At 42.6% G+C, this 18,689-nt stretch overlaps 1 protein-coding gene across 1 annotated transcript in view; it reads right to left on the minus strand.

Annotated features, from left to right (window-relative positions):
- Positions 1-2,787: 2,787 nt before the first annotated feature.
- Baalc (BAALC binder of MAP3K1 and KLF4) overlaps positions 2,788-18,689 on the minus strand; it is a 71,792-nt gene continuing 55,890 nt past the window's right edge. Inside the window, exons 2-3 of the mRNA XM_047529375.1 lie at positions 17,892-18,058; positions 2,788-5,956 (exon numbers count right to left, since the gene is read on the minus strand). Of these exons, the coding sequence (XP_047385331.1) occupies positions 5,846-5,956; positions 17,892-18,058 (278 nt within the window). The 3' untranslated portion in view covers positions 2,788-5,845. The remainder of the gene's footprint in view (positions 5,957-17,891; positions 18,059-18,689) is intronic.

Here is an 18,689-nt window from a genome sequence, read left to right on the forward strand (position 1 = left end):
TTAACTATTTCCTGTCTTCTACTACTTTTGGTGTTGGTCTGTTCTTCTTTTTCTAGGGCTTTGAGCTGTAGTGTTAGGTTGTTTATTTGTTGAGGTTTACTTCTTTTATTAAAAGTGCTCCATGATATAAATTTTCCTCTAAGTACTGCTTTCATAGTGTCCCAGAGATTTTGATATGATGTTTCTTTGTTCTCATTTACCTCTAAGAATTTTTTAATTTCCTTCCTAATATCTTCTGTTATCCATTCATCATATAATAGCATATTGTTTAATCTCCAGGTGTTGGAGTAGTTTCTGTTTTTTACTCTTTCATTTATTTCTAACTTCAATCCATTATGATCTGATAGAATACAAGGTAGTGTCTCTATCTTCTTGTATTTGCTAACATTAGCTTTGTGGCATAATATATGGTCTATTTTAGAGAAGGATCCATGTGCTGCTGAGAAGAAAGTGTATTCGCTCTTGGTTGGATGGTATATTCTATAAATGTCAAGTCTAAATTATTGATTGTGTTATTGAGCTCTATGGTTTCTTTGTTCAATTTTTGTTTGGAAGATCTGTCCAGTGGTGAGAGAGGCGTGTTAAAATCACCTAGTTTTATTCTTTTGATGCTTTATTGGACATTTAATTTTCTTCCTGCCTATTCATATTCTTTTTTACCTTTGGTTGTTTCTTTCTATTCTCATTTTTTCAAAAATGTGTATCACTGTATAACTTTGTCTTTAAACTTGATTTATGTACATCTTTGCCACAGAGAAGTTTTAAATTTTCATGTAGGTATCTGTCTATTCTCTTCTCACCTTCTCAAGGATAGTTTGCTCTGTGGACAATGACCTTGTCCTTTCAGGATCAACCTTACCCTCTATAGAATCGTTGCGATAGACGAGAAACAGACTGTAGTCTGTCCCCACATTTTAAAAACTCTCCTTGACCCTTCATCTTTCTCTACTAGTCTTTTTTGAGAAATTTTGCTATGAAGTAAAGCAAAAAGAGGTTTTCCATTCTACTTCCTTTCCTGTTAGCACTCCTTTCAGTATTTATCACCTTAAATCATCTTAAGTTGTGATCATTCTTTTTTTTTTTTTTTGTCTATTTCTTCTATTTAAACATCAACTCCATGATGATAAGAACCAAGTCTGCTTTATTCCCAATTTCTGGCACATTAAAACTTCTCAATAAATATATTTAGAGTAATGAAAGAGCAAATAAATGCATAATTTTAAATATTAGGTCACACTTGTAATTTGCTTACTTAAAAAAATTTCCTAAGGTTACTACTTCTCAGGTGGGTGGGACGTAGAGGATCGTCTATATTTCAGTAAAACATGAAAACTAGACATTTGGGAGCACAATTTGGAGCAGAGTTTATAAACTTAAATGTCTCCAGCAGGTGACAAAAAATGCAGAGGTTGCCATGTGCAAGCCACAGCGAGTGGTCAGTATCATCACCATCTAGAAGCCCCAGCTCTGACCAGTGCAGACTTAGCAGCTCCAGTCAACTGTAGCCAAGTGGCATGGACAGCACAAGGGGAAAGAGCTTCCAATTTTTCAAGGGAAAATGAAAGTTTGTGTATCAATTAGAATTGGGTTTGGCTGTGAATAGTAGCTTGCAGCAGCAGCTTAAGTGAAGTAAAAGTCTCTTTCAAACACAGAGAGAGAGAGAGAGAGAGAGAGCGCACACTGAGGGTGTCCAGGGCTCATGGAGGCACGAACTTGTTGCTTGGCTTGGCGTGGCCTTCATTCCCCAAATCACTTCCTGGCCTAACGGGCAGCTGTGACTCCAGCCATTACCATCTCATTCCAGGCTCAGGAAGCAAAAGGGAAAGAGGAACCCTAATGTTCTTTTATAAAGAGACTTCCACAGAGCTTTCATGCCTCATTTTCATTGTTTCATTTGCCAGAACTTAATCATGTAGCTACTCCTAGCTACAAAGGAGACTGGCAAATGTAGACTTTATTCAAAGTGAACTAGCTGTGCCTAGCTAAGGAAGAAGGGGAGAGTGCACAGCAGAGTTCTAAACTAGGAGTCTCTGCCAGAGCTGGTGATTTATGTGAAATTCCCAAGTTTTCCCTGTGAAGCAAAGCATGTCAAACACAGCAAGTCCATCATCTGGTCTCAGCGGATGAGCTGCCAGCAGTGGAGAGTGGTAAACCTCTTAGAGGAGCAAATGTGGATGGGGTGCATTTCTGTGACAAGTGGTACAGCCAGCAGAGTGGACTGAGGAGGGTCAAACGGGAAGTTTAGCAAGGTTTAGACAAATGTATGCAGGTAGCCTGGAGGGTGGCAGTATTGTGAAGGTGGGGAAAGGGTGAGGAGGTACAGCCTTCCACCTGAGCATCCTAGGCAGCAGCCTGGGACCACCCTGCTTCCCTCCCTTTTAGTCTAGGTAGTTACTCTAAGGCGTATCGCGTTCCCTCTGGCCGCAGAGAGAGACACGACAAATGTCTGAAGCTTTGGAAGTTTATTATGCACAGTCCCTCTCCTACACTTCTCTTACTCCCAGCTTCCGCGCACTCCCAGCTTCTCTTCTCTCAGCTTCTTCTTACTCCCAGCTTCCGCGCACTTCCAGCTTCTCTTCTCTCGGCTTCTTCTTACTCCCAGCTTCCGCGCACTCCCAGCTTCCAGCTCAGCTTCAGCCTTCGCCCCCCTACTCTCCCACCCACCAGGCTTATAGACACTTCAACCAATCAGGGGAGAGTACACGAGGTAAACGCAGACAGCTGCAAGCATAGGATAGGTACACGAGGGGGGCATGCTCTAGTCACATCGTTAACTAGCCAATCATTGGAATTCGCTGGTTGTTTACTGTATAGCTGGCCGCTTTTGGCTCAGCGTCAGGCACCATCTTGACCATGCCCAAGGCTGGGGGTCCCGGAAACCCCGACAAAGGCGTACAAGTTCCGTATCCTTTGACTTCTAAAGTCACTTTGCTGAAGGTGCCTTCTTATACATGGTCAGGGTCACCCTCTCTGGAGGGATGATTGAGCTTGGGCCAGACCCAAACTCCCCAAGAGCTCCCCAGTCCTCTCCAATAGCCCAAGTCACCCTGTTAGTTCTGGGCTTGGCCCAGTCTCAGGCTTGCTGAGAACTCACTCTAAATGCTAACCCTCCCAGCCAGGCTGACTTTGTTTCTACATAGGAGAGGCATCAGATTATGGTGGGAAAACACTGATTTTGCAGGTACATTTCTTCTCTCATGTCCCAGCATGATCACCAACTGGTTGAGCAGACTATAAATACTTAAATTGCTGCTAAGGGCATTCCTCTTACCTCTACCTCACAAGGTTTTCTGGAAGATTCACAGGAATCACTTATATAAAAGACTTGGGGATTTGTTTGTTTTGGTACTGGGGACTGAACTCAGGATCATTCTATCACTAACCTAAATCCCCAGCCCTTTTTATATTTTATTTTGAATCAGGGTCTCTCTATATTGCTAAGGCAGCCTCAAACTTAGGGTCTCCCTGCTTCAGATTCCTGAGTTGCTGGGATTATAAGAGTGTACAAACTCACTCTGCCTGTAAAAAGGCCTTTGTTGAATCTAAAAAAAAAAAAAAATTGAATAGCTCTACATACATATTTAAGGTTCCAGTAAAGATTCTTTTTTTTCCAGTAAAGATTCTTTATAGCCATCTGTATATATGTGAAATTAAGGACTTTATTGACACAAACTTTGCAATGGAAAGTATTAACCCAGTAGGACAGATAGTAAAGAATCGGCTCCTGTCTTAAACACACACCAGAAAAGATGAATTTTCAGTACCATGGTTCAGCTTCTGGCCACCACCCTGGTGGAATCCAGACTGTTCTGCAGAGGGCCAGATCACATGCTCTCCGTGCCCTTCTCCCCCAGAAGTGAGAAAGTGTTTTCGATACATTCAGAGACACCTCAAGTTGATAAATTCCAAACAATGTGCAGCAGTGAACTGAGAGGAACAAAGTTATAAAGAGAAGCTGGGCTTAGCCAGGGCCCATAGCACAGTGACTGGACAGCACGCATGCCCTGGGGGGACGAGCCCTTGAACTCACAGGACCATGGCCAACCTTGCAGTTGGGTGTGCCTGTTGAGCGATACTGCCACGCACATAAAAGTCACACGTTTTGCTTGTTTTTAAAAATTTCAGAATGTGAAATTCTCTAAAAGCCCTTTAACAAGGAATCAAAATGACTGAGGGTTAGGAAAAGCGCGGTTCTGTGTATGGTAAAGGCTTGTCCAGAGATGAGGAGAACACCTAGATCTGTGGTTTGACATAGATCCACCCTCAGTGTAAAAGAGAGATTCCGCTGCAGAGTCATTCACAGCGCACACTGTACCTTAGGGTCTCAGTCAGTCTCCTAATTAAGTTTGCTGTTAGAGTCAGGATGTACAGTTGTAATTGGCTGAACTCCAAATCCCTCAACATCTGCACACTAGCTGGAACAGGTTTGGTATTTAATGTTTAATTTCTAAAGATGTCTTCTATCAATGAAATGATGAACAAATAAAACAACTAAGTTGTGTTTGAGGAGTCATAGCAGATGAAGGTGGAGTATCTGAGTTTTAGTCTGTTTTAGCTCATGTTAGTTCTCTGGACTATCTTACATAAACACACCATCAGGCTGCCTATTTCTGCTAACTGTGGTTTATTGGTATAGTTTGGTACAACTTGAACCCTTCCTTTTCCAATCTCAGTCATGTTAATAATCCTTTAAAAATCATGCTACATTATTTTAAAGGAAAATATGTCAAGCCGAACATGTTTTTAAAAAGTGCTAGAAAATGATTCCTATCAAAACACCACTTCACTGTGTTAACTGCCGATTTTCTAACACAGTGCGTAGCAGTCTGATGTCAATGTGAATACACATCAACCAGGTACTGGTTTTCTAAAGTAATTACTTTGCAGATACCAAGATGATACAGTCCTGGGGCTGTGCACAGAGAGGCCAAAGGGAAGCCATGTGTGCCACCGCATGTTCCTGGGTGACCTCCCTCCTGTGAGCAGTGTCCAGTCTTTGATTAAAATTGCAAATGACCCAAATGGAGCGGAAAAAAAAAAAATCTTCAAGAGGAGGAAAGGGAACTGGAAAGCTCTCAGAAAGTGCAATGTCAGGCTAAGCCCTGATGGGGGAGGTGTCCCAGGTTGGATGCGGGGGCCACAGGGATCATGACGTTACAGTTTGGAGGCCAACATATGGACACCAGCTTAGGAGGACCTTTCAGGTCAATGAAAATATGTCTGTCTGGATCAGAGACCTTCCAGAGAGACTCCAGTGGAGTTAGTGTCTGTGAAATTGGATCTAATCTGAGCTAAGGAAACAAGAATAACAGAGTTTTCCTGTTTCTCAGGTTCTGATATTTTTGGATTGGGATTTGGGTGAAAGCCAGCTTTTAAGTGAAAACAGTATGTTTTGTTATGACACTATTTAAAAAGAAAAGATGAGCTTGCCTGAAACTGTTCCCTGCCGAAGCCAGGAGAGCTTGGCACTGGCATGTGAATCTTTCACCCAGGAAATCCACTCCTCCTACTGAACTGTTGGATAAACCAACCTGTGACTTTGTCTCCCTGCTTCTACATCAGACCCTCTTACAGGGGTTGCAAAGAGCCAAACCTAACCATGCATTGGCAGCTTATTAACAGATTCGTGAACTGTTCAATACAATCGCTGTATGCGACTAAAAGAGGCTGGGAAAGTTCCAACAGCTCAGGTAGTTGTTTGCTGCCAGGTAAAACCGTTTCTCAAGGCATTCAGCAGTGTCCACATTGAGCAAATGGGGCCCGCTTCTTCAAGGCTGCTTGAGGGGATCCAGTAACATGAAGGGCACCCACAGAAGTCCCTCTGTTCTTCTACTTGGACACTCTGCTAATTGACACAGTTCTTTGTGATTCTTTTACTTCTGTCCATCTGCCGGATGCTGTCTGAAACATTAATGGTGACTTCTTTTGCAGACATTCTCTTGGTATCTCTTTTGGCCTGTTAAAAAGTTTGAAACAGTGAATTGAGTTACTAGGAGATATCCAAAGATCTTCACTTTGACATTAATTTCTGATGATTGTTACAAACACACAGGCTGGAAGAATGACCTATAAGAACACATGTATGCAAGTTCCTCTTCAGTGGCATTTTAAGTTAAATTTATTTAGTACACAAAAGCACAATAATTGAGCCAGATGCAGCGGCACATGCCTGTAATCCCAGTGGCTCAGGAGGCTGATGCAGGAGGATCTCAAGTTCAGCCAGTTTTAGCAAAAGCATGGTAGTAAGCAACTCAGTGAGACTCTCTCTCTAAATAAAATACAAAATAGGGCTGGAGATGTGACTCAGTGGTTGAGTGCCCCTGAGTTCAATCACCAGTACCAACGAACAAACAAAAAAAACCCTCATAATAATTGTACATATTGATGGGGTAATATGATGTTTAATATACACACACTTATTTTCAGAGGTTCCTTTGTTGACTCTATAATGCTAGCCTAACACAGAACCTGGCGAAAGACAGAAACATTATTGAGTGAATAAATTAGTTCAGGTTCATCAGAGGGTAAAAGTGTTCACAGCTGGCTTTAGTAGGATGCTTAAGTTTTTGATCTGTGGAGTCAGACTTTGGTTCAAATACAGTCTATATAATTTCACCATGGGGAAGTATTTTTTTAATCTCACTAATCTTAAATTTCCTCATCTGTAAAGTGGGAATAATATTACCTCATAAGGTTGTTGTAAAGATTAAGACAATATATGTAAGGTACTTAGCACACTACCTGTTACTAAATAAAAATGGTGGGGGAAAAACTGTATAAAAGTAGAATTACCCATGTCTAGGTGAAGACAGATCAATGATAAAGCCCAAGATTAAAGCATTAACTAAACTCTAAGTTCTTCAATATGTACCTACCCACCATTTCTCCTGAAGTGAACATGACTGACTAGAAGAGGGGGTTATTTCCTGCCCACTCCAATGAATGACTGTGAGCTTGGAGTGACTTGAGATGAGCTTTCCAAGTGGCCTCCCCAGGATGCATGTGCTACTGTACTGCCCAACTCCCCCTCCAGGAAGGACCTGCTGCCCAGCTTCAGGGAACACGGTCAACAAACAGCTTACAGTTGTCCCTTCAGGAGTGGTCTCAGCTTCAGAGAGTCACCTCATGCAAGGTTGTGCCTTCTGGAGGTGGCCCAGTGTGGTGACAAAGGGAAGGACAGAAAGACCCTGCCGTCTCCATCTAAGGCAGGCCAGATCTGGTGCGCCACTCAGCTGTAGAGTGCCCAGGGGCCCGGAAGGTGGAGGTCGCTGTCTGCCTGCACTGTGGCTCATCGTCCCCCTCTGCCACCTCCTGCTTCCACTCCTCCCTTCCACAGGTGGCAACCCCAGGGGCACTTCCTAATGAACATCCTGTGGAATGAATGTCCCAGTCTGCTTTCTGGAAAACAGTGTCAGATCCTGTGGGAGCAGCTCTTACAGAGCAAGGATCTCCCCATGCTCGGTGCGAGTCAGGGGTTGCTGGATGTCTGATTTTCATGGCTAAACACAGCCAACCATGTCATCTGTGGTGCATCTGAAGAATGCGGACTGTTCCACCACTGGACAAAAAAATAAGCTGCTCTATTGAATTTATCGATAAATGATAGGTAGGTTTCTGTCGTGTCACATAAAACCTGTGTTCTTGTAGTGGCTGCTGGTGGTGCCCACTACTTTCCCTTTAGTCAGCTGATGCATCTGTCTCCCAGCTACTGAGTCTTGGCTCTTAAATACTTATAGCAGGGCTCTTCTGAAAACTGTCCTCATCTGATTGGAGCCACCTACCCCAGAAATGCCAAAGAAGTTACACCTTATTTCCTGGATAGGATCCCTATTCAGTGTCTGATTACTGGGGATAGAAAGGCTACCTCTTGGGCCTCATGGAGCTGCAAATCTACAGCCACTCATGCTCTAGAGCTCCTTGTCGGATGAAGATGAGTCCGTACTGCAACTGTTCAGCTCAGCTCACATGCCTGCTGAACTTGCTCCTCAGCCCTGACCTTCTGACCTGCACTAACATGCAGGTTTCAATCAATTCCTTGCACAAGTCATCTTCTTAGGCTCTGCTTCTGGGGAAACTGACGTAAGATCACTCATTTATAAGTGATCTGAGGGGCATTCAAGGATAATTTCAACTGTCACTTTAGACTTATTCATTAATTCAAGAATAGGATTTCATTGTTTTCCTCTTAATGTTCCTGGTGCCTCTCATCAGTTCTGAGACATAGTAGGCCCTCAGTTAAACTTTGAGTAAATGGATGGATGGATGAATGAATAAGCACCCTGCCCTTGTCCAGGTTCTCTTGCTTTAACCACCATCAGCCAGTACTGTTTAGGTTCTGTCTTACACCTAGGTCTGTGAAGCTAGAACTGGCATCAGGGCTGGCAGTGACTTTCATGGGTTTTTCTCCCCTGAGAAACAGAACTCAACCTCTCATCCACTAGACATCTCTGGTTGTCCTTCTGTAACTCCTCCTGTATGATCCTTTGAAGCATTCTTCCTAGGCGACTTCATCTTCCCACTTGCCACTGAACTTAATATTTACCTCCTGCCTGCTCATCCCACAGGTGCTGTGCAGGAAAAGAAGGCACCTAAAGGTGTGGCGATGGCAAGGCCAGTCCCATTGGACTTCCTTGTAAGGTGTTGTTACACGAAGGCTTTGAAAACAGGAACAGGGGAATACGTGGAGGCCATGATTGAAATGAGCCAAATTGATGTCAGAGTCCCTGTAAGTTGATAGAAGGTAAAAGAGCTTTCAAGAATAGAAATACAAACTTTCCAAACTGCAAAAGTACTTATCTTTAGAACAGAGTGTTGGCAAGATATTACAAAAGATTATTAAGATTTTACACAGACAATGTTCTGCTATATTTTGATCAATTTTTAGATCCTTAAAAAATTTAAGCCAAAATTCAGTAGTTGGATGATTCTGAATTTCTAAGCTGTGTAAAGAGTGAAAGGGTACAAAATTCTTGGAGCAGCCGCTGAATCCCAACTATAGTGGGGCAGTTTCTTAAATCTGCATATCATAAGCCTGTACCATGGAATGCTTAGAGCATCAGCCTTGGGGTCAGAGAGAGCTGAACCTAATGGGAAACTGCCACCAGCTAGCTGTAACAAGACCCTGTCGCTTTAACCTAAGTCTCATTCTCTTAATTGAAAAACAGGAAAATGATGCCTGCTTCTTAGATATTTGGAGAGAATTAAGTGTGTCCCTCAGCATTGGAAAGAGTGATCAATTTCTGGTTTTCCCAGGACTGACCCATTTTAAAATAAAAGTCCCACACTGCAGAATCTTCTCCAGGCCCTAACAAATCAGGGCAGTCAGTAACCCCAGGTATATCTATTGTCATTAATTTCATTTGAAAGCTGTGTCAGTGAAACATCAAATTGACATCAAAAACCTTATCCTAAAATGATGACTACAACTACTACTTCTAAATGGCAACAACAATAATAATGATTCTAAAAGATACACTTTTGGATAAAGAAAAACTAAAGTTCTGGGCTGGGGAGATAGCTCAGTTGGTAGAGTGCTTGCCTTGCAAGCACAAGGCACTGGTTCTAGCCCTACCACCGCAAAAAACAAACAAACAAAAAAAATAACTAAAGTTCTGTAGTTTAGTGATAAGCCCAGAAAGTTCCAAGCCACAAAGAAGTTCACTTTCAAATAATTATTAAGTTTAACAAAGTAAACAATTAGAACAACAAGGTGTTTTCCTGGAAACTTTTTTTTTTTAAAGAGAAGCTTTGGAGTCTGAAAGCTTTGAAGTCAACTGAAAGGTACCCACTCCATTTACAGCTGTGAGGATAGCAAGGTGGTTGGCAGTCACTACAGCCCAGTTACAGCTTGGAAAGCTTAGAATCCAACCCCAGAGGAGAACAAGAAAGACTACAATGCTAGTACCCTCTCTAAGGGTGGGGTTGTAGTTCAGTGGTAGAGTACTTGCCCAGCATGCAGGGGGCCCAGGATTCAATTCCCAGGGTAACAACACAAAAAACGGGGAGAGGGTGGGCAGGGATCTTCCTGCCTTCCCCCCACACCAAAAAAAAGAGCTACATAGGTACAAGGAAAAATTTTCATTTTGTCTCTCAGGACACTTTGTATAACAGATATGATCCCCCTTTTATGTGGTTTTCAGCAAGTTAAACCTCATTTGCATATTTATTCCCACCCCTTTTTTAATGACAGGAAAAGAAAATATGTCCCTATTATAATCACTGGCTTTAAAAAGTCCTGTGGTTCTCAATATGATGACGAGAAACTCCTATTTGGCACCTTTATCTTTTACAGCTGTCTGCTAATTCAATTCTTTCCCCACTTCTAATATTCTTGTTTTAATTAAGAAAATTTTAATTTGTTCGAATTAGTTATACGTGGGAAGGGGGGGAATGGGGTGGGAAGGGTGGTGTAATAGTCTTGTTTTGTGATCTGTCACCATTGACACCTCTTGTGTCTCACCTAGTTTGACAGCTTTTCTATTCTCTTGCCTCATTTTCATTTCTGCAAGTTTTATATCCTGTGAATCATGAATTTGTCTTCCTGATACTGCCTCTTTAATTAAAAGTCATTTATTGGCTGCCATTTCTCAAGGGTAACCAGTTGACTGTGATCACTTCTTGGCAGTCTCCAAACCAGATGGACCGGTTTCTCTTGAGGTTCAGAAATCAATGCTGCAGCTCATTCCCCATGGTGACAGGGACAGCCTGGCTGCTCTGTGGAGACCTGGACTCAGGACAGCTGTTAAATTTGCTCAGTCTTTTCTCAGTTTCCCTCTAAATGGAAGTAGAGATTTTCTCAGCTTTGTTAGGATTCCACAAATTTGTCTGTACCTAGCATGGAATTGTACAAACCTTTTCACAGATCTTTGCAGATAACAAAGAAAATCAGGGCTTCCTGAGATTTGATTTATCAGATGCTATTTTTTTTTTCTATATTACTAATATATAAATTTTTCGGAGGTTCTAGGATTTGAACCCAGGAGTATTCTACAACTGAGTTATATCTCCAGCCCTTTTTAATTTTGAAACAGAGTTTCACTAAATTGCTCAAGCTGGCCTTGAACTTACAATCTCCTGCCTTGGCCTCCCAAGTAACTGGGATGACAGGCATTGGTCAACACACCTGGCCATATTACTAGTGTTTTTTTTTTTTTTTTTAATTATAAAAGCAATACATAATTACAGTAAAAAATTAAAGAGTAGAGAAGGGCACAGTGAAAAGTAACACTTGAGTGCAGGCTCTGGCCCCTAGAGCTGTCCCCACAGGTAATACTGGCTACTAACTTTCCAGGGAGTGTTGCAGGGATTTTCCAAGTACACACCATCAGAGTGCTATTATTCTCTCTCCCCACACTCTACTTTCATCCTGGCCTTTAACCACAGCTTGAACTGTACCTTTATTTGCTTACTCATTTATTTTCTATCTTCTCATCAGATTATAAACTTTAAGAAGGTCAGGGCCCAGTCTGTTTTTCTCACTACATTATCCTTAGCATCTAACTTAGTGTCTGTCACATAATAGACACCTCATAAATAATTGGAGGAACACATGTGAGAAGGTAAATCTGCACAAAGAAAAGAAAAATTCCAGGAAGAGAACCTGTTTGCGTTGCCCTGCCTAAATGCCCTACAACTTGCCTCCTGGATTTCAATTATACTCTTAATTGATTGTTCCTTGCAACATCCCTGAGAAACAGGTGAGAATCTCGCTGTGTTTGATTTTGCAGTGAGATAGCTGAGGTCATCCGGGTTAATGCAATTTGCCCAAGGCCAACATCATATTGGTGAGTCAAGTTAGAGATGGTGGCCCCAGGTTCCACATCCAGCCTCCCACAATTTTGCCAAAGCTCACTCTAACTTTTCCACCATGATGCTTCAGATAATGAGAAGGAAGGACATGGGGTTTGGAGGCAGATAGATGGGAGGTAGAATTCTAGCATAGCCAAGTCATTTCTCCCTGGGCCATATTGGTCAAACATCCAGCTTCTGAGCCTTTCTCTCAGATGGGGAAGGACACCTTGCCTTTCACAGTTGTAAGGGCTAAAGATAATGTCATACATGGTGTGTCTGGCACATAGTAAGCACTCCAAACATGTTTGCTCTTTGCCTCCTCCTCAGAAGATTAAAGATCAGAGCCTTATACATTGCAACTCAAGATGTTTGACTTCTTTCAAGTCAGGTCTCCATTAAAGGAATACAGACAATAAGAAACCTCTAGTTGTTCCCAAATTCCATAAAGTGGTTTGCTGTTGTCTCATGATTTTCATAGCATTGATGTAAAGCTTCAATTGGCTTCAACTGGGAAATATTCCATCTTAGCAACTCCATCAGGGGCCAGCTGTTGGTCTTGGAAGGCAGGGATCAGATTCTACTTCAAGGCAAAAGTCTCAAGAAAACCCCAAGCCTGGAGGGAATATTGAGCTCACCACAGCACCCTGCCCAGTTCTCCCTTAAAGTCACCGCATCACAGTGCCCTTCTAACTACTTCCCCTCTGGCTTTACCCAATGGTTCTCTCCCTCCTTTTGTTCTCTCCCTCCTTTTGATGTCTGGAGTTTGTTTTCCTAGGAGAGACTCATCATAACTTTCCAAACTCTTCCCTGATATGGCTCTTATTACCGCTGTCCAGGAAAAATTCCAGGCCCATCCTATTCCCGCTCTCTTGACCTCTTCTTCCAGCTCTGTGAGGCTCCAGCCGTCCTTCCAACTGTTGGCCAGACACTGGGAGTGGGGCAGAAGGGGGAAGCCCTTTAGCTAAGAGCTCAGTCCAGACAAGGGCCAATTCCTTTAACTCAGTCTGGGCACTTTGCCAAGAATAATAAAGCAACTGGAAAATATGCAGCTTTTGAAGACATGAAGGCTCTCTGGGAGGCTGGCCACATACTTGGAGCTTTGTCTACTTAGAGTTATGTTCACATATATATTTCTACCTTCTCTGAGGACTTGAGGTAGTTTTGTTTGGTTTATGAAACGTCAGGGCTGGAGACAGGCATTCTAAGCCCAAGGAAATGGCACATTAGGGCTAGAGAATTATGGGAGGCAGCCTTGAGTTCCTGAACAACTAATTAGCAGAAGATGAGCAACTGCAGAGCCTCCTCTCCTGTTTGAGCACAGCTCGGGGGCTGGGTGAAGGAAACTGAGCTAATAAATCATCAGACACTGCAGAGTCAATAAAGTCCCAAATGACTGGGGAAACCAAGGTGCAATAGAGAAAGAGCTCCCCACTGAGATAGTTGCATCCAATTTGCAAAAGATCATTTTTGCCACAGTTGTTTTGCCAGTTAGCACCTATTAACACTAGGCAGAAGGCAGGGGCCAGAGGGAGTTGAGAATGCAGGGTATGGTCTGTTTGATGGCACACGAAGTGGAGAAGGACTCAAAGCAGCGGGTGCTGTTTGCTCCCTGTTGTAGGCAACGCGAGTTGTGCCTCATCACCCTTTAGAAAGCCATCTGAACTGTGAGATGCATCTGTGCTAAATAGAGTCGCTACCCCTATTAGTGACCTTCCAGTTCCGTCAGAGCACCAGTCTGTTTGTAACTGCTTTATTTATATTATCTGCTCCAGTCCTCAGCCCAGTTAAAACCGGTGGCTACTCCAGAACAAATGCCACATCTGCTTTGCTCCCCTCCTGGAACCTTGGAACTAGAACAGTGCTTAATGGACATCGATGAATGGTTCTTAAGAGCACTATAGGAACCAATGAGGAAATTTTCCAGACCTAGCAGGGTTGTCTTTAAGACACACACTTGTCTGAATGGTAGGGCCACTGTGGGCATGTGGATGGGGCCGCAAGCTTCTCCAGAGGGGTCTTCTGGAGAAGGAAAGCTTTAAAAAGAAAATGCCAAAGAACCATCAGCCAGACAGCCTGATGGGGCACAAGGGAACACTGTGAAGGGCTAGCACAGTTGCTCCTCTGCTTACCATGGGGTTCTATTCCAAGAGACCCATTGCAAGTTGAAGATATATCAAAAATGTATTTAGTACACCTAATCTTCTGAATATCATAGCTTAGCAATGCAGTCCCCTTGTGATTGTCAGGCTGAGTGGGAGCTGAGAGGACTGTACTGTCTTGATAGTTCAGGAAAAGATCCAAATGTAGAATTCAAAATGTGGTTTCTACATAATGCCCATTGTCATTGTGCTTTTGTAAAGTTGAAAAATCATTAAGTCGAAGCACTGTCACCTGGGGACCATGGGTATAGGTCATCTTGGTGGTGGGGGTATGCAAAGGAAGCCCGGCAGATACTGAAAATGCATGAAGCTTTGACCCAGGGTAAAAGATGAATTAGAAAGAAACCATAAATCCGAGGCCTAGGAGGCAATAAAAAGAACACTCTTTTCTTTAGGCAGATCTAGATAACCTGAAAGCCCTCTGGAGTGTTGGTATAAGAAAGCTCTGCAGCAGAAGCCTCAATCAGAGGCAAACTTGCCTTGTAAACTGACACCTTCAATAGAAAACCTTTGCCTTGGGCTTCGAAGGACTCAGGATGTCTGATGATTCGCCAGATGCAAGGACCCCTGACAAATTTCAGCAATTGTCTGAAATATTAAAACCAAAGCTATCAACTTCCTGATCTTATTTTGAAATAGTTACAACACAGCCATCCTTAGTTGATTTGTGAAAACAAACAAAAGCTGCACAGAGAACTTACTGCTGTGTGCATCTACCTGGGGATGCACTGGTCGGTGTGGTCAATGGTCTCCTGCGACTGCATCTATTGCTGGGGAACCTTGCAGGGGCTGGCTCTGCCTGGCTCTACTTTAACTACCACAGAGGCTTCCAGAATTTGGGGGTAGATTGTGTGGAGAAGAGCTTTCCTCAGCTATCTCTGAGTGTTAGTTCTCAGCTGTAAACTAGAGATGACGATATCAGCATTTTAGATATTGATCCAAATGTTGTGAGGGTTAAGTGAGGTGATACACTGGTGTTTAGGCCCTTATGTTGTACCTAGAACACACAAATAGTTGCTATCATAGGCCTAAGGAAGTCAGACTAAGTACAAATCATTGATTTTTAATTCTGAACTGAAACTCAGTTCACTGCTGGCAAGAGTGTAAAATGGCACAACCACTTTGGAAAACTATGTATCCGAATCTATTAAAGTCGAATATAGACCATCCTACAATGTAGCAATTCCACTCCTAGGTATATAACTCAAGGAAGTGATACCCTACCAAAGAGTATGTGCAAGAATATTAATAGGGCTGGGGTTGTGGCTCAGTGGTAGAGCACTTGCCTAGCATGTGTGAGGCACTGGGTTCAATTCTCAGCACCACATATAAATAAATTTTTTAAAAAGTTCATCAACAACTAAAAAAATTTTTAAAAAATATTAATAGCTGTGTTGTTCAACAACTAAAAAAATTTTTAAAAAATATTAATAGCTGTGTTGCTCAATAGCCCCAAACTGGAAATGACCCAAATGTCCATCAAATAGAATAGTTAAATTGTGATATAGTCACATAACAAAATATATAGAATTAAAATGAAGAAATTGTTGCAACTCACAATGACATGGGTGATTTTCACAAGAATAATGTTGAACAAAAGAAGCCAGACACACACGGGTATACACTGTATGATCCCATTTATGAAAATCTCAAAAATGAACTGATCTATAATGCTAGAAGTCAGAAGAGTGGTTATGTTGTGGGGGATGGATGGTGACTGGGAAGGGGCACAGCGAGGACTTTTGGGGTGGTAAGGTTCTGTCTTCATCTGGAAGATGGTTGCACACCTGTGTCATAACAATTCTCTAAATTTATGACTTGTGCATTTTCTGTGTGTATGGTATGCAAGATAGACTGCATTATTGCTCCTAATCTTTCATTCTCCTCACTTCTCTCCTTGCTGTATTAATGTTGGGCTGGTCCATTTGACTTGCTTTGACCAGGATGCTGTTTGTGAATGTGATGTAAACAGAGATATGAAATGTGTTCAGGTTGTTGGCTTTGCCCTCCTGAGTTTCCATCAGAGTTAGGAGAAAAACATGCCTTGGAGAGGTGCTGCTTCCTGGCATAATTTCCAGAGTAATACACATGAAACAGACTGAGCCAGACCTGGAAGCTAAAGTCAGATTAGCCCATTTAAGTTGCAGCTGACCATGAGGGAGGGAGGGAGGGAGGAAAGGTGGTTGTTTGAGCCACTGAATACTGACATGCTTTGTTACACAGCATTATGCCATTAGTAGTTAACTTATATGTTGTTATTCTTCTAAAAAAACATATTTTAAGATCTTCTGGTCCACCTTAATATTAGTCAACTTTCTCATTGTAAAGTTATGACACCATCTCTAGCATTTCTACAGTTTTATCCAGGTTCTGTATTCATGTCACACACTCAAATGAACATGCTGCTGAAACCCCACAGGGGCTGGCTCTGCCTGGCCCTACTTTAACTGCCACACAGGCTCCCAGAATGCCTTGCCCACAAAATGGGAATGCTGCTTGCTTCACCAAGCTCTTCAGAAGATTCAATGAGCTAGGTGATCTAAAAATACCTTGTAAAGTGCAAAATACAGCTTGGAAGTGATGGATGATGAGGGCAGAAAGTAATGTGGGGAAACAATGCATGGATCATTACAGCCACCAGGCAGTTGTGCCTCCTCCCTGCTGTGGCCCATCCTGGCTTAGAATGGGGCCATGTGTGTTGGGAGGAAACTAGGGGACAAATGTCTGGGTCCACACTACAACTGTCACCAAGCTTTTGAGCATGGTTCTCAGACCCAGACTGCCTTGAGAGATGGCAAAGTGCTTAGGTCTACAGAAGGCCAGCTATGCACAGGCAAAGTGGACAATAAAGGACCCGAGGAAGCCTCTGTTGCACTCAGATCCAACCCCCATTTCCTCCTACAGTGTCTGCAGGACTCCCATTAGTGTTTCTTTAATTGGGTCATGGTGTCACGTATTGAACTATCCTTTGTTAATCCTTACTGCCATTGTTGTGTACATCTTAGTTTATAAGAGCAGGCCCATCTCTTTACTCATTTTGGTACTATTTAATTTCCATTATGTGGATAAGGAGCCTCAATTTCAGAAAGATTGATCTCTGCCAGGTTCCTTGGTTAATGAACATTAGAGCTGAATTGGCAACAAGTTTTTGACCAAAGCTTAGACAAGAAGCTCATTGACATGAGCAAGAACTCTATCATTAGACAGCAAGTTGTACGTTTTAACAGGAGAGGGGAGAAGATGAGGCATAAGGAAGATGAAGTGGGAGGGAGGAGAGGAGGAAGAGGAAGACTGCAGCCCCCTGAATCTGGCCTGCCATCAAGATCCTGGCCTGTGCCCTCTCACACCCATCGGAGGACCTGATGGTGGCAGGAGAAACACTTCTCAACAATAGCTCTGGGAGGAAAAGGATCAGAAAGGATGCCAGCCAGGTTCAGAGATGCCATAGTCCTGCCTTCTTTCCAACAGCAACTGCTCTGGAGTGACGCAGTCACCACATTCGAATGAGAACCATCCTTGGGGAACCTTCCACTGCCCACCTGATTGGAGGGAGTGTGAGGCAAAATGTCAGACTTGCTCCCTACCACACTGATCTTCCAGCTTCTTCCTCTCCCTGCCTGCCAACCTGAGACTGGACTGTGACCTGGACTTAGACTGGTTCTTGTAACCAGGACAGTCTTCACTGTCCCAGAAAATATATTTGAAACAAAGTTGTGCTTAAACACACACTTCCTTTAAAGTAGAAATATCAAGGACCCATTTCTGCTGTTTCAACAAAAATGGCAGGGGTTGGGCTGAGATTTACAGCAATTTTTATAAGGAAAGGTAGAGGGTATCTATTGCTGAGGTGCTCCTTCCCTGGACAGTTTGGGTGGCCCTGACCTAGAGCAAGTTCCACCTCTGTTCTTCAGTCCCCAGTCAATCCTGTGGTCGCAGCCCTACCTCTGTGGTCCAAAGGCCATTCTGTTTCTGGGTCAGCGGGCCCGAGCTGAGGCTCTGGGAATTCGGGCACTGGGTTCCACAGTTCATCTTCTTCTCTTGGTTGGATATTCCGCCTGGGGCTGCAGATCTGGGAACACCATTAGAGGACAGTCCATCTTCCAGCACACCTGGGAAGGTAAGCAGAAGGTGGCACCAGAGGCTTTTACATGGCAGTTTTTGTAGATAATCCCAAGATTTTGGAGAAAAAGATAGTAAAAAAGAAAAAAAAAAATCACCAGAAATCCCACCATGGAGAGCTGTCCTTTTCTATAAGAATGTGTTTTTTATAAAAATGAAATTTAAAAATAGATTTGTAACCTGAAACTTTCATGTAAGACATTGATGTTTTTCCATATCATGAACTATTCAGTAATATTATTTTAAACATGTTGTATGGATATATCACCATTATTTAACTAGTCCTCTCTGATTGTATATTTGTTTCCCATTTTTAATAAGCGTTACTAGGATGAAACTCCTCCTGATTTAAAGTTTTTTTTATATTTTTAAAGTTTCTGTGGTGCTGCTTTCTAAATACTTTATTTTTTGAGACAAGTTCTCAATAAATTGATTAGGGCCTCACCAAGTTGCTGAGGTTGACCTTGAACTTGTGATCCTCTGGCCTCAGTCTTTTGAGTAACTGGGATTACAGGTATATGCTACAACTCCTGGCGAAAGCTTTATCCTTAATTCCTTGGGATCAATATCTAGAAGAGAGATTACTGACTTGAAAGTTATTTGGAGATTGCTGCATAATTC

This window comes from Sciurus carolinensis, chromosome 1 (genome assembly GCF_902686445.1).
Source record: "Sciurus carolinensis chromosome 1, mSciCar1.2, whole genome shotgun sequence".
In the NCBI taxonomy this organism is placed as follows: Eukaryota; Metazoa; Chordata; class Mammalia; order Rodentia; family Sciuridae; genus Sciurus; species Sciurus carolinensis.